This window comes from Artemia sp. Qi Xiang Cuo, chromosome 9 (assembly GCF_049724085.1).
Source record: "Artemia sp. Qi Xiang Cuo chromosome 9, ASM4972408v1, whole genome shotgun sequence".
NCBI classification, from domain to species: Eukaryota; Metazoa; Arthropoda; class Branchiopoda; order Anostraca; family Artemiidae; genus Artemia; species Artemia sp. Qi Xiang Cuo.
In genome coordinates, this window is record NC_142802.1 from 2,747,838 (window position 1) to 2,762,613 (window position 14,776).

Consider the following 14,776-nt stretch of genomic DNA (forward strand, 5'->3'; position numbering starts at 1 on the left):
CATGGGGTTAAAAATAGTTGAACGATTCAATATCTAATCCTTCGGAAATGACATTTCCCAATAGACCTCGGGGTAATGACTCTTGCTTCGTATTTCGTTGCAAAACAAAGTGAAAGGTTATGTTTTTGCTATTTTTGTGAACTTTTTATGGAGAAAACCCATTTTTTTTGCCAAGACTAGGCCTTCATTATTGAAAGATAAAAACAAACATCCATTACCCAAGTTATGCAAGTTTCACACAGTTACCATATTTTACATTGCTACCATATAGATTTTGTTATTGGGAAAGGGGAGAAGGAGTGATCCTCTGTCTCCAAGAAACCTAACAGTATTTAGGCAAAACTTTCAGGGAATGTTGAGGGGGGTGACTAAATCAAAACACACCATGTGCATGTAAGTTGTCAATAGGTTGTACCAGTAATATCTCAGGAGAGGCTAAGGGTATTTGATTGAAAATTTCAGGGCTACTATACTACTACCTCAACTACTGCTATTACTACGATTACTACTACTATCGTACTAAATCAGAGGAGTTTAAGTGCTTCCAGGTTATCAAAATGGCATAGATGCAATATTTCAAGAACAAAATAATAATTTAAGTTTACGCTTTCAGGTAAAGTTGGTGGGAATGTAAAACGAAATCAAAAGGCATGAGCATCCGGATTATCAAAAGGCCGTGTGAGTAATATCCCAACAACAAGAGTATTCCATTGGAACTTTCTGGGCATGATGGTTGGGATGTTAAACTAAATCAAAAGACACTATACATGTGCGAGGCTGTCAAAATAACCAATCTTCGACATCTCAGGAGCGGCTAAGGGCATTGGATTGAAACTTTCAGGGCATGTTTAGGGGTATGTTCAACTAAACCAAAGACACTAAGTGCAAATAGATCAAAAGGCACTATGTGGGTATGATTTGTCAAAAGTAATATCTCAGGGACGACTGATGGTGTTTAGTTGAAACTAAAGGCTAGAACTACTACTGATTTAAATCAAAATACTTCAAGTACATCAAGGTTTTGAGAATGACACACATGCAGTATCCCAGGAACAGAAAAGGGTACTAAGTGAAAATTTTCAAGAAAAGAGGAGGGAGGTATAAAACGAAATCAAAAGGCACTAGGCGCATTCAGATTGTCAAAAGGGCGTCTGGGTAATATTCCCATAACAGTTACGACTGTTAAATTGGAACTTTATGAGCATGCTATTGGAGATATTGAACAGTACCAAAGAAACTATGTGCATCCAGTCTGTCAAGAAGGAGTATCAGCAGGAACGTCTGAGGGTATTAAGGTGAAAATTTTACGTCTACTACTATTTTTGAGAGAGAAAAAGGTTTTATTAAAAAAAAATAAAACACATTAACAACAAAACCCGAAGTTTATTAAACTTGTATGGGCAGACATCACCCTTTACAAAACCCTACATACAAAATTAATACCAGCCATCCTTAGACCCCCCCCCCCCCCAAAAAAAGGGCAAAAAATAATAATAATAAGAAAATAAATAAATAAAAATAAACGAAATAAATTAATTTCTAATAAATTAATTACTACTAGTGCTACTACTTGTTCTACCACCTCTACTACTATTACTACTAATAGTGCTACTGCTACCGTTACTACTGCTATTTTTATTGCAGCTACTTGCAACTGTGACTGCGTCTGCGACTGCAACTGTGACTATTTGCAACTGCGACTTTGACTAATTGCAACTAGCAGCAAAGAAAAAAAAGGACACATCAGTGTCCTTCAATAACAGATTTTAATTAGTCTTCAAGGTGGGGGCTGTAATTTTTTCTTAGGCTATGATGATTCCAATAGGAGTATTAGCAATATCTCAGGAACGGCTGAGGGTATTGAGTTGAAACTCTTAGGCTTACTACAACTAGTACTACTGCTTGTTCTACCACTGCTATTACAACTAGTGTTATTGCCATCGTTGCTACTTCTACTACGGCAACTTACGAATACGACTGCAACTGTGACTATTCACAACTGCGACGTCGCTTACTTGGGACTTATTAGTAGCATTATCAAAAGCAACTAATTGCAAAAGTGCAAAACTAACTGCAAATTGCAAAACAAAACTAATTACAAATTGCAAAACTAATTGCCAAAAAAAAATACAAAGATAAAAAAAGAAATGAATCTAATTTGGCTATGTACCCATTTAAATTTTCAGAAGAGAATCTAAACCAGCCAAGTTTCAACTTGCATTTTTGTTCTTCGGGCAACTTCAGCTACTTTCTGCTCTAATTGTGTCGGTCTAAAGCATGCCCTTCGATTTGGAGAATATTCCACTACATTTAAAATCCTCCTTTGTATTCCCACTTTCAAGCCAATTATCTTCAAGCACGCTACAATCTTTCCCAGCTTCTTTTTACACCTAAGCCAATACTTCTGATTACTTAATAGTTTGTTCAGATTTAGGATAAAGTATGTATAACCTATCAAATTGAAAGTGAAATATTTTTCGCGTGCACATCACAACCATTTGATTTTGGCAAAATATTCGCAACGCTGGGGCGAGGACAAAAGCATGTAGTGTATAGGTGTATTTTTTCAGATAAAGTCAGTTAGCCCAAACCCCTACTAGTCTTGAATCCCTTTCTACCGGAAGACCGTAATTCGCATCAAAAAAACCATTATGCCTATTCATTTCCCTAAATCCCTCTTTAGGGATCCAAGGTCTAACCATATTGTCAAGCTGATCCAATTTCTTCAAATAAAAATATAGTACCGAATCCATTAGTGCAGAGTATTTTTCTTGAACAGGTTTCTATACATTATCCTAATAATACAAATATTTACATTGATGGGTCAGTACATGGTGAGAAAGCAGGTACAGCTGTATGTATTCCATCTCTAAAGCTCAATCTTTTGTCTCCTCTCCCACTTGGAACTTCTATTTTATCTGCTGAATTGTGTATAATTCACCTTGTCTTAGATAAGCTTATAAAACAATGCATAAAAACTGAGAATATCCTCCCTCTAAGATTCCCAATCATCTACACACTTGATCAAAAATATTAATTGAGCTGCTGATAATAAGGATCTAAATAATGACAGTCTTCAAGCAAAAGAAAATTAGATATATTCCAGAGTGCCCCAAGCCATAAAGCATAGCGAAACAGCTGCCAAGGTTACAACAGCAGCGTAACAAAACAGCTGCCAAGGCCACCAATTTCACCCTAAGCTCTTCCATCAGCCTAAATACAAGATATAATTAGGCTAAGAATTCAAATTAGTCTCAGCAAACAGATGGCACCACCCTTCCATTCAAGACGTCATGCAGTTCTATATTTAAGCCTAAAATCTGGAGTCCTTATTTTTAATAGTGTCCTATTTGGAATGTGGGTTATAGCATTCACTAGTATATTGCACTTGCCTCACAGCTGACTAAACAATCCACCATGTCCCGTTTAAATTACCAGTCCCATTGTCAGGAGACCATTGGCCTCAAGCGCCACTGCTCCATGGCTAAAATACCGGATTCATTCAATGCAATTTAGAATACATGCCTCCCTCTTCATCTTAATAAAATGATATTTAAATCATCCACAGAGATAATAAGGGGAGACGATAGTGATCCCAATGTTGCTTAATTGATTTGTTCCTGAACTTCGTAGTTTAATTGTTTACAATCACGTTCCAGTGTTTTAGCCAGTTCAATAAAGAAGTAAAACAACTTGCCCTTGATGTTCATAGACCTCACACCTTATAAAGAAGAACAATTTAGAATATTACCCATTTATGATTTTTTTTTTTTTTTTAATCGTCCGTCTTTTAATCTTATGCTCCTTGTCTGCATTATGTCTAGCTGTCTTGCCCCAAGCAACCTCTATATACCCTCGATATTAGCTCCTAAGAACCCCTATATTTCGACTTCTATACAATCATTCTAAAAAATTTATCTACTTCTAATTTTGTCAACCCCTCAAACCAGTCATGTTTGGACTAAGATATCAGAATTGATCAAACACTAACGTCTTTTTCGAAAGAGTCGAAGATTTCCCTTTCAAAGCGACATGTTTTCTGTCATCATCCTCAACCTATATACTTCAATACTAATGTCCGGAACTTGAAAAGCTTTATTTCAACAGATTTAATGAATTTAATTTTCCTGACAATCTATTTCTTTGAAAAAGAACACTTTACAATAATTGTTCTACCACAATACACGTACAAGTATAAAAAGTGGAGAGGGGGAAGTGACTGGTGTCAGCACTAATTGGTCACTTGATGATGTCTATCCTCATTCTAAACCTCCTGCCTGCCTGATAGTTGATAATCGACACCTAGACGAAAAAAATTAAAAGTAAATCAGAAATTCTGAAAACTATTCCCAAATAATACAGTACTAAGACTAAAATATACTCTTCACAATTAGTGACAAAACAGTGTTGCTTCACCACAGGTGATTATAAGAAATTTGATGTGACAAGACCTAGACATGAGAAAATTAGCGCAGGCAACTTGGGAAGTATACGACAAAAAAACAATGAAAAAAACAAACAAACAAAAACTAGTACATTTGAACTATTCCTGCCTGCCTGACTGTTAACTAACGACACAAAGACGAGAAAAAATATAAAACTATATCAGATATACTATAAACTATTCCAACAAAATAAAATACTATATCACTAAATATATCCTTGACAAATATTAACAAAACAAAACTGTTTTATTAATAAAACAAAAATTATATTGTAGCAGCAAGACTGAGAAAAAGTGCAGATAATGTGGAAAATACACTAAAAAAAAAAAAAAAAAAAAAAAAAAAAAAAAAAAAAAAAAAAGTTTCTTAAGCATTGTTACACTGCTTCTAAGAACTACTTAAACAAATGCAGAACAACTACACTGCTAGGTTTGCCAAAAGAACTGTAGCCAGAAGGATGAGATATATTATATATTATATCCTCCAGGGCCACCACTTGGTGCTACAAAAAAAAATATAAAAGACTGATATTACGACTGTAAGATGAAACTAAAATCACACGTCTAAATTTGTGCCTCGTAAGACGTAAGAAAAGAAGGGAAAAGAAAATGTCTTGTCAGCATAGGGAAAATATCAACTTACAATGAGGAATATGACAAAGGAAATAAATTAATAGGCCTATACAAAATGATCTGGCAAAGAATACAAGTAAATGGACTTACCACTTTAGTATCTTCTGCCACCAGCAGGATAAGAATCATATCCTCCAGCTCCACCCCTTGGAGCTAAAAAAAAAAGTAAGAATTATTTTCTCTCCCACAAAGGACTTAAATTAGACAATTTAAGCAAATCTTCTTGGAAAGAAATATTAATATAATTTCCTAACGCTGCAAATATCTATTATTTATTCATCAATCAGATCCATTAAAAGAATAAATAGTGGACTAAACTATATAAAAAAAAGTAGAAAAAGAAATAAATAAAACAAAAACACACACAAAACAATAAACTAAAATTTGCACCCGTTAATACAACACATTTTTTTCAAAATCTAAGTCTTTTAAGGTACGTAAATGCAATATATATTCAAAAACTTAGGCATTGAATTATCACAGCAGCATTTTTCCTCTAATATTCTAAATTATGGTTGATTTTCTTTTCTCTTTCTTTTATAGAACATCCCCGAACCTCAAATCTTCCTCCTTAGAACACTGATCTCCCTACCCGAGCCTCAGACAGTGTCCAGTGGAAGATTCCTCATTGAAAAAATATTTTCTTTAGAACAATTACTGGGTTTCTTAGATCCAAAATTAATATTTTTGATTTGTTTATATTTCAAGATTATTTGATTGGCTAGAGGTAACGTTATATTTGAATATAACATTAAAAATACCTACATCAAAATAGTGCCCAAGGTTATACCCTGTAAGGGACTAAACAAAATACAACACTAACAAAAAAAAACATAGGAAGGAGATACAAAAAGAGACGATGGAGGCTCATTATCAAGTTTCGCAATGAGATCACCAACACCATACTTTAAATGAATTTCCACTAACAAGATCTGCCTCGATATTGGGAGGGACCGAATTCGAAACCAAAATTGAAATATACATAGCAAAAAGCTTTAGACTTTTCGCATGCAATTTCTTTCTAGCTGCACGAACAGATGGATTGGGGAGGGGTAGCAACATCAGCGAGAGAAAATTCTTCATTGTTACACATGGTTTTACCCACCAACTTCTGGCTATTCCATAAAATCATAACTTGGATATAACGAGGACAGACATTATCGGAAGTCATTGAGGATCCTTAATTATACTAAGCACTAAAAAATACCGGCACAAGGGAAATTTCTAATGCATGATTGCACAAATATTACATAAAAACCATGGTTGATACAACAAGAGATAGTGTTTATTATATGTCCAAACAAAAAGAAGCCCCAAAAAGCATACACGTTGGCTAATGAAGTTTTGAATTAAGAGAACTTAAAATAGTTGATAAAGCATTTCCGCAGGTTCAGCCATAATGACAAGCAACAATAGGAATTCCAAACATTAATTACCCAACTCAAATCTGCTTCGAATCAGTTTGCTCACTAAACACGTTAGAAGCCCGGTAAACAGGTCCGGGCTTCTAAACAGGTGACAATTTTCTTTAGGAGGGCGTAGAAAAAGGAGAACTAAAATGGAAAACTTCAAATAAAAAAAAAACATTAGTAGCCACTTACGAGAATACGGAGCTGGTCTTTGGTAGCCACCCTGATAACCAGCACCTCGCATTGGTCCACCCTCTCCGTAGACTGTCTCTGGTCCATATCCAATACCAAAAGGCGGTTGTGATGGTTGACCACCCCATCCTTGAGGTGCTGCTGCTTGTGGTGGGCCACCGTAACCTGAGCCATAGCCTCCTCCGGCTGGTCCACCTTGTGAGGGATATCCACCCCCACCATATGGTTGATTAGGGTAAGCACTTGATGGCGGGTAAGGTCCCCATTGCTGTGGTTGGCCACCCCATTGCGGCTGCGGACCACCCCATTGCTGCTGTGGGCCACCCCATTGCTGTGGTGGAGCGCCACCGTAGCCTCCCTATAGATTCGAAATTTAGACTTAATCAAAAATATATCACTATACTAACAAGTATATGAGCTCTGAGGGTGATCTTCTGTTGTTTTTTGTTTTTATGGATCCTTTAAATCACTGGGAGTTTCTAGAAGCGTTTGATAAAAGTATACGCTACTAATATATTAAATAAAAGCGTTTTCTACCCCCCTCCCTTTCCCTTAAACCCATCTTAGATCCATTTATACCAAAAAAAACACCACGATTCTTTAAGATTTTCTTAGATCAATTAATAATTTGCAATAAACTGATTCAGCTTTACTAACAGATAAGTCCTTTCATTTCGTCAACGAAGTGGAACCTCTGAAATACTTACAATCAAATTTGTAGCGGAACTCTTAAAACACTTCTAACAAAGTTTTACACTTTACACCTAATAATGAGAAGAAAATTAATCAGTCTTCAAGGAAAGATTGATTAATAATGATTTAAAGGTGTATTTTGTCTTCAGTCAAATAAATTGAATAAAACTAGTGATGATAATGAGAAAGCAGAACTAACTGAAAAAGAACAAGACTGAAGCAGAAAATGTTATCATAGGCAGTGCATAGCACTGTGAGCACAATATAACTTTTAAAAACAAGAATGTGACAGTGATATAAGTATATGGTCTACATTTAAACATGCATAAGAAAAGACTAATAAAAAGAAAAAAGGTCAAAACAAAAAATAGCGAAAAAGAGAAAACGAGGACAATAAAAGCAAGTAAAAAAATTAAAAAACTATGCAAATATTTCGCTCAAAACCGAAATACTTAAATTATTTAAGAAGAAAGGTAAGAAAAAGAAAAGAAAAACGCTTTACGTATGTTGTTTACGGTTTTTTCTAGTGATATTGCATTATGAAGAAGAAAAGGCTACTCCCTAAACATAAAGTTAACGGATACAATAGGGGTTTGCAATTCCTGCCAACCAACGCTCCTAAAAAAATTCCATTTTCTCAACATAGCTTTATACCAAAACGGCATATGTGTTGACAATATTGAAGGCAGTAAAAAAAAAATCGAAAATTTGAATAGAATACCTTACGGATTATGTACCTCAACACCGAATTATTTGTGAAAGTCTTTTTTACAATCCTCGAACACATTTACAAGAATTTCTCGTAATTAATAAAGATAACGATTTTTTTTATGCTAGAGCTAGGACTAGAAATGGTGGTCGGCTTGGATGATCAGGGGAATAAAAACGATAGATTGAGGAAAGCTTCAAAACGGAGCATATTCCAAAAAACGTCCTGTTTTGCATAAACTTGGCCACTTGCCAAAATACCAATGGGTTGTTTAGGGTACTCGACTAATTGACCCTATTTCAAGCCATCAGCTGTACGAAAAAGTGGTTCAATCCCTCTTTTTATGGCTATAGTGAGAGAAAGGTTGAGATGGCTAAGAAACGTTCTACGGATGAAGAATGGCAATTTACCAACAGAAAGTCCTTGTCAGCCTACCGTCTAGGGTTCGACAAAAAGCAGGTCGTCCCCGAATGGGGCGGGAGGATTTCGTAAGAAGAGACTTAAGGGAAAGGACACATCTTAGGCGAATGTATATAGGGAGGCTTTGAATAGGAGATTCGGGAGGAGGAAGAGCGTGCGTAGATTTAAAAGGTTTACAAGTTACAGAGCAAGAATATCTCATAACATACACATAAAAAACAATGATTTTTCAGGACGCCAGGGTTAAGCTCCCAGCCTATGCTCCCATCCTGCCTTCCTGAGTAAATAAATTATACATCCTCTAATTTCATGTTTCCTACCCCTGGGATATGAGTTTCTGAAACTCCTAAGAAGTCCAGTTTGAGGCGTCTGAATTCGTCAGTCAAAACTTCGATATGATAGTTGGTTTTTAACGTTGTAACAATTCAAGTTGCCATTTTCATATTGCTTAAGGCTAATCGTCTTTATTAGTGGCTAATGCTATTTTCCCTATGCTAGGAAATCGGGAATAACTGCTGCGATATAAGTGATTTTGCGCTGATTTTTTTTTTTGACGACTCCCGAGTTAAAAAGTAAAATAATGTTGGTTTCACTTTTTCTATATATTTGTTTACTTTTGTCGAAAAAAAGAAAACAAGTTATTTTAGTTTGTTGAATAAAAATTTAGTAGATGGGAAATGAAAGTAGATATTTTTGCAGTTGATTCTACTGGTATTTAAAAAAAAAATGTTGGTTACAGAATTATTAATTTTTATTTTTTTTGGTACAAAAAATTATTTTCAGTTTTCATTATTTTTTGCTATAAGTCATGAAATCTGCTCCAAAGGCTAGAATTTTGGACAGTATGCAGATTTTATAATCTACAATGATTACAGAAAGTGTCTGATGTCTATCACAATTTAAAATAAATACAAAAGCAATAAAATACAAATAAAAAAATTGCTCGATTTTTACTTTATTTTCCCACTGTTTCCCGCTTGGTAGCGTTATTTCGTCAGCCAATAGGAAGAAAGCCCGCAATTTTGATTGGACTCTGTTCTGTATCATTATGACTTTCGGATAGAAACTGTCAAAAAGACCTTTGAGCCATGAGGAAGAAAAATATAAACAGAAGGTGGCTGAATTTAAAATACCGGTAAGTAAATATTACATATACTATGTTCATTCCATCCAGTCCAGAAGATTTTAAAATTGCTTCCGATGGGTTTTGGTTTTACGTCCCCGTCAATATAAAAGTTATGGAAAAAAACTTGTTTTATATATGTACAATGGTTAGGAGAAAAATTCACATTAGGCTTCCCAGGCACATAAAATGTAATTTTCTGGAGGAGGATGCGGAAAAATCTAACCAGCTCTACACAAACAATTAAAAGTTCTGTTTCAGGTGTAATGTTGTTTTATGATTTTGAGGAAGATTAACTACTTGCCTCCAGGATATCCAATAGAGGAAACAAACTTGCTTGAAAGTTTTTTAGCTTTGTTTTTTGGCGAGGAGGGGGAGTAGGGGGCCTTTCTAGCGCCTGGTTTCCAGCTATCACACTTGTGAAGCTATGAAGAAGACATCCCAGGGCCTTGACAGTGGAGTTCTGGTATATAATGATATGCAATAAGCTTTAATTCGGATTTTTTTTTATAGTAGTTTCTAAAGGGAAAAAACATTAATCTATCCTTGAGCTATTCCTGAGATTTGTAAAGTTATATCTATCCTTATGAGTTGTATAAAACAGAGCACTTCCAATGGATCATATGAAAATAAAAATGTAATGAAAGTGGAGAAAGCATAAAATATGAACTCAGGAGGTGTGAAGTGGAGACCTTGGCTAAAATTGCGAGGATCTGGAAGATGCAGCTAGACGGCATGATAATAAAATGTTGTATTGACATGTTAATAAATTAAGAGGGAGTAGTCAATCCGGATTTGTCCCAGTGTGGTCCAATCCCCCTTTCTATGACTATAATGAGAGAAAGTTTGAGATGGCTAGGGCACGTTGTGCGGATGAGAGATGACAGACTGCTGAAGATTTTTTCTTTTTGGTCAACCACCTAGAGCTAAACTAAAAGCTGGTCGTCTGTGGTTGGAACGTAATGATGTCATAAAGAAAGATTCAAGGGAAATGTAACCGTCCAAGTGGGGGGTAACACGTGGGTTTTGAATATAAGACGATGGGATGGGGGCGTGTGGAGCTGTTTTGGCCTCAGGTGACTTAGTGCTGCGGTGAGTTGTTAGTAGTAGTAGTGTTTCCAATACATCAATAATTACTTCCCTTGTGTGTATATATGTTGTGAATGATGGGTTTATCAACCAGCATTCCTTTTTATGTTTTATTTTTATTTTTAGGAAGGTACAGCTTGGAGAACAAAAAGATGATTTTTCAACCTCATCTGAAATTACAGAAGAACTTTCAGTAAATCCTAAACTAAACGAAGCAAAGAATTTGGGAAGCGGTGGAGGTTCTTCTGGTTTAGATGGGTCAGCAACATTTACCGATATTGACTTATCTGGAATTTCAGATGGAAATTGCATTGTAAATCTAAGACATTTCCTCAGTGAAGTAGCTTCTGTATTCGCACACAAGATTAGTTGTAGACTATCATATGATAATTTGATAATAAAACAATTAGAAAAGAAAGGCCTGCAAACTGAACTGAAAGTTAAATGTAAAAAGTGTAACTGGGAAAAGAGGATTAAAAATGAACCAGATTGTCCAGTAACAAGTGTAAAAGAATATCTTTCATGCTTTAGTACAGAAAGTAAATAGGTTACTTTCTCAAAAAAAGACTCAATTTTAAAAGGTTGCTTGAATTTGAAGGCCGTTTGGGGAGCCATGGGCACTGGAGGTGGATATTCTACATTGTGTGAACTCTTCGGAGTGCTTGGAGTGAAGCCAATGTCGCAAATAGTTTATTCCCGTATTGAAAGACAGCTGGGTAGTGCTTGGATGAATAGTTCGTCGGAAATTTTGCGAGAAAATGGACGAGAGGCCTTACAATTAGCCATTCATGAAGATAGGTATAAAGAGGACTCATGCTGGACAAAAGTGATATGTGATGGAGGGTGGAATAAGCCTAGCAAAGGGCATGATTACTCAGCCAAAGGTTGTGTTGCGGTTATCATAAATGCATTGACGAAAAAACTGTTATATGTTGGCATAAAAAACAAATATTTTTATATGTGTTTTTCTTTTGCAAACTCTAAAGTAAGTTCTAAAGACTATTTCTGTTTTCTGAACTATAACGGAAATTCGAAGAGTATGGAAACAGACATTCTAGTTGAAGGCTTTCGTTCCAGTGAAGAGATGCATGGATTACAGTTTTTAGAGTTTATTGGTGACGGTGATTCAAGTGTTTTTTATAAGCTAAAACAGTGTGTCTCTTACGGTTCAAATAAACGGAAAGATGAATGTGCCAATCACGTCACAAAGTACTATACAACGCATCTTGTGCAAAAATAAGAAAGGTTTGTACACCAAATTTCTTCCCAGAGGAATTATCCAGCAATTGACCAAAAATTTAAGGGGTTCGATCAAAATAAATTCCGAAAATAATGGAACAGCGGAAGAACTGAAGAACCTGTTAAAAAGAGGTCCGTACCATGTTTTTGGAAACCACACAAAATGCGATTCCGGTTGCCCTAAATTCATTAATGACAAAATAGAAAGTCGGTGGAATACTCTGCCCATGCACGTGTTTGAGGATGATATGACAGGGGGTAGAGGTTGTATGTCGAAAAGCAGAGCAGCTCCGAAATGACGCAACTACAAACTTCGTTGAAAGCTACAAGTCAGTTGTTGCAAAGTTCATCGGGGGAAAGCAAATAAGCCGGTCTAAGGGAGGTTCATACCAAGCAAGAGTAAATGGAGCCAGCCTTGCTTATAATTCAGGTCCAAAATGGCATCAATTAGCTTGGAAAAATATTTTTAGGTCCAGTCCTTCTTGCTTGACGAAAAAGTATTGCAAAAAAACAGCAGAACATCGCTTAAGATCTACACGTAATTTGACCAGTTATTATAGTTCTCTTGGAGGAAAACATTTTGCTAAGTTAAAAAACAGAAATAACAACTTTGGCGATCGGGAATATGGACCAAACTGCAATAAGCCAGATATGACTTTTGATGAAATAAGCTCAGCCAGACGAAAATATACTAAGCAACATTTAAAATTGGATAGTGCTAGTATTAGCCGTTTGTTTTATAATACCAAGGGGCAATCAAAAAATGAGAACTGGGTTGAAGAGAGATCTAGAAGAATAACGAGCAGTTATTTTCATAGAATTGCAACTAGAAAAAATAGCATTAGAGTTGCCCCAATTGTTAAGCAAATTCGAAATTTGGCATCTAGATTCTGCTCTGCCCTTATGAAAAAGGGTTTGGATTTAGAAGTAGTTGCTCTAGAAGCGTATGAAAAGAAATTCAACTTAAATGTCATAAAGGGAGATGAAAAAGGACTTAGTGTGCATCCACAACATCAATATCTTGGTGCATCTGTAGATGGATTGCTCTCTGATGGCACACCTATAGAGATAAAAACTGTACATAATATACCAGAATTCAAAACCATTTATGATGCTGCTCAGTTCAAAAATCTAGTCAAAGGATGTTTTATTGAATTATCCAGTGGATGTCTTCAGTTAAAAAAAAAATCGTAGGTATTTTTCCCAGACACAAGGCCAACTAGAGATACTAGATAGAATGATGTGCCCCTTAATAGTTTTTTACTCCATTGATGACTGGGATACAATTACAGTTCACCGGTCGAAAGAATACTGGGCGAAAATATTTCCAAAACTTGTAGCTTTCTGGAAAGAATCCTTACTACCTGAAATTTAAGAATCGAGGTTGGTAAGGAATATGGAAATCAGAGAGCCTATGGTCTCAGAGGATATGAACATCAGAGAGCCAAGCTCTTCTCAAGAAACCAAAAGAGGGAAGAAAAGAAGGTCAAGTCTGGTTGACGTGGACAACAGGAAAAATACAGAGAAGGGATCGGGAGACAACGAAGAATCCACCAGTCATTCAGCGCATGAAAACAGCGGTTTTGAAGAAATATTTTGGTCTGATTTGGAATAAATGAATCTTTGTGTTTGATGTATTTTATGTGATGCATTTTGATGTACTTGTATTTTTGATGTGATGTGATGTGATTATTACGGCTCTTTAATTTTAATTAGTAAGTGTGTAATGTGCATTCCCAGCTAGCTGTGATGATCAAAGTCGCGTCTTTTTACCAGGCTTGTCCCATATCCACCGTGCTTGGCATAGTTCCAACACTCTTGGTATAGCTCTCACAGGTTCGCCGTTCTTTGCACACTCCCATCACGCTTGGTAAGCACTGCCTGGTGTACATGATTTCAGAGAGTGGAAAGCCACTCGATATTCCATCTTTTTCTTTCCACCATTTTCATCGTCACTTGTCTCATATCCGATGCTGTTGCTACAGTGAAGCAGGAGGTTGATTTACATCATCCTTGACTTTTTGCATGTGTTTCACAATTATTTATTTGTGATGTGATAGACAGGCTTTCTTATATATATCGATTTTCATTGTCACTTGTCTCGTATCCAAGGCTGTTGCTCCAGTGAAGCAGCAGGCTGATTTACATTATCCTGGACATTTTCATGTAACCCTTGGCATAGTTTTTTGTCGCTCGCAATATTTCTTCCAATATCTCCACTGTTACATATCTTTTAGCCACATATTTCTTTCTTTGTTCTTCACTTTAATTTTTGATTCTTCCTGATTTCCATTGTAGTGTGTCTTGTAACCGCATTTTTTGTACTTCACTTTTTTCCCTCGCTGTAAGTCTTGCTGCCGCTTATATTTTAACCGCATATGTCTTTGTTATTCAATTTCGTTCATCATTACTTTAGAATTTTTTTAAATTGACCGCATCGCTTTCGTTTTTGACTCATTGCAATTTTCACTGCAGCTTATCTTTTAACCACGCATTTCTTTATGTTTCAGTTTCGTTTTTGAGTCGTTGTAAATTTAGATGCCGTTTAACTATTAACGCGTATTTCTTTTTTATTCAATTTAGTTTTCGAATCATAATTGTCTTTTTCGCCAGTATTATAACGACATATTTTTTTTATTCATTTTCTTTATCATCAGATATTTTTTTTCAATACACTTTACCTTAGCTACTTGGATTAGTCATGTCACATCTGATGGTCTAGAATGTTCATTTTCACCGATTGCGGATTTACGTTTTTTAAGGTCGTCCTCTTGATCTTGTCTCATTTGATGCTCTAGTTTGTTCATTTTGAGCAAGAGTTAATT

At 35.8% G+C, this 14,776-nt stretch overlaps 1 protein-coding gene and 1 pseudogene across 2 annotated transcripts in view; one reads left to right on the top strand and one right to left on the bottom strand.

The window, feature by feature from the left end:
- Window positions 1–4,077: 4,077 nt before the first annotated feature.
- The window catches only part of LOC148948224 (heterogeneous nuclear ribonucleoprotein 87F-like), a 59,237-nt gene continuing 48,538 nt past the window's right edge, over window positions 4,078–14,776 (bottom strand). For both annotated transcript variants that reach the window (XM_089094216.1, XM_089094217.1), the window contains exons 6-8: window positions 6,679–7,036; window positions 5,168–5,230; window positions 4,078–4,302 (exon numbers count right to left, since the gene is read on the bottom strand). In XM_089094216.1, the coding sequence (XP_088950342.1) occupies window positions 5,172–5,230; window positions 6,679–7,036 (417 nt within the window). In that variant the 3' untranslated portion in view covers window positions 4,078–4,302; window positions 5,168–5,171. The remainder of the gene's footprint in view (window positions 4,303–5,167; window positions 5,231–6,678; window positions 7,037–14,776) is intronic.
- Window positions 9,589–12,901, top strand: LOC148948225 (uncharacterized; annotated as a pseudogene).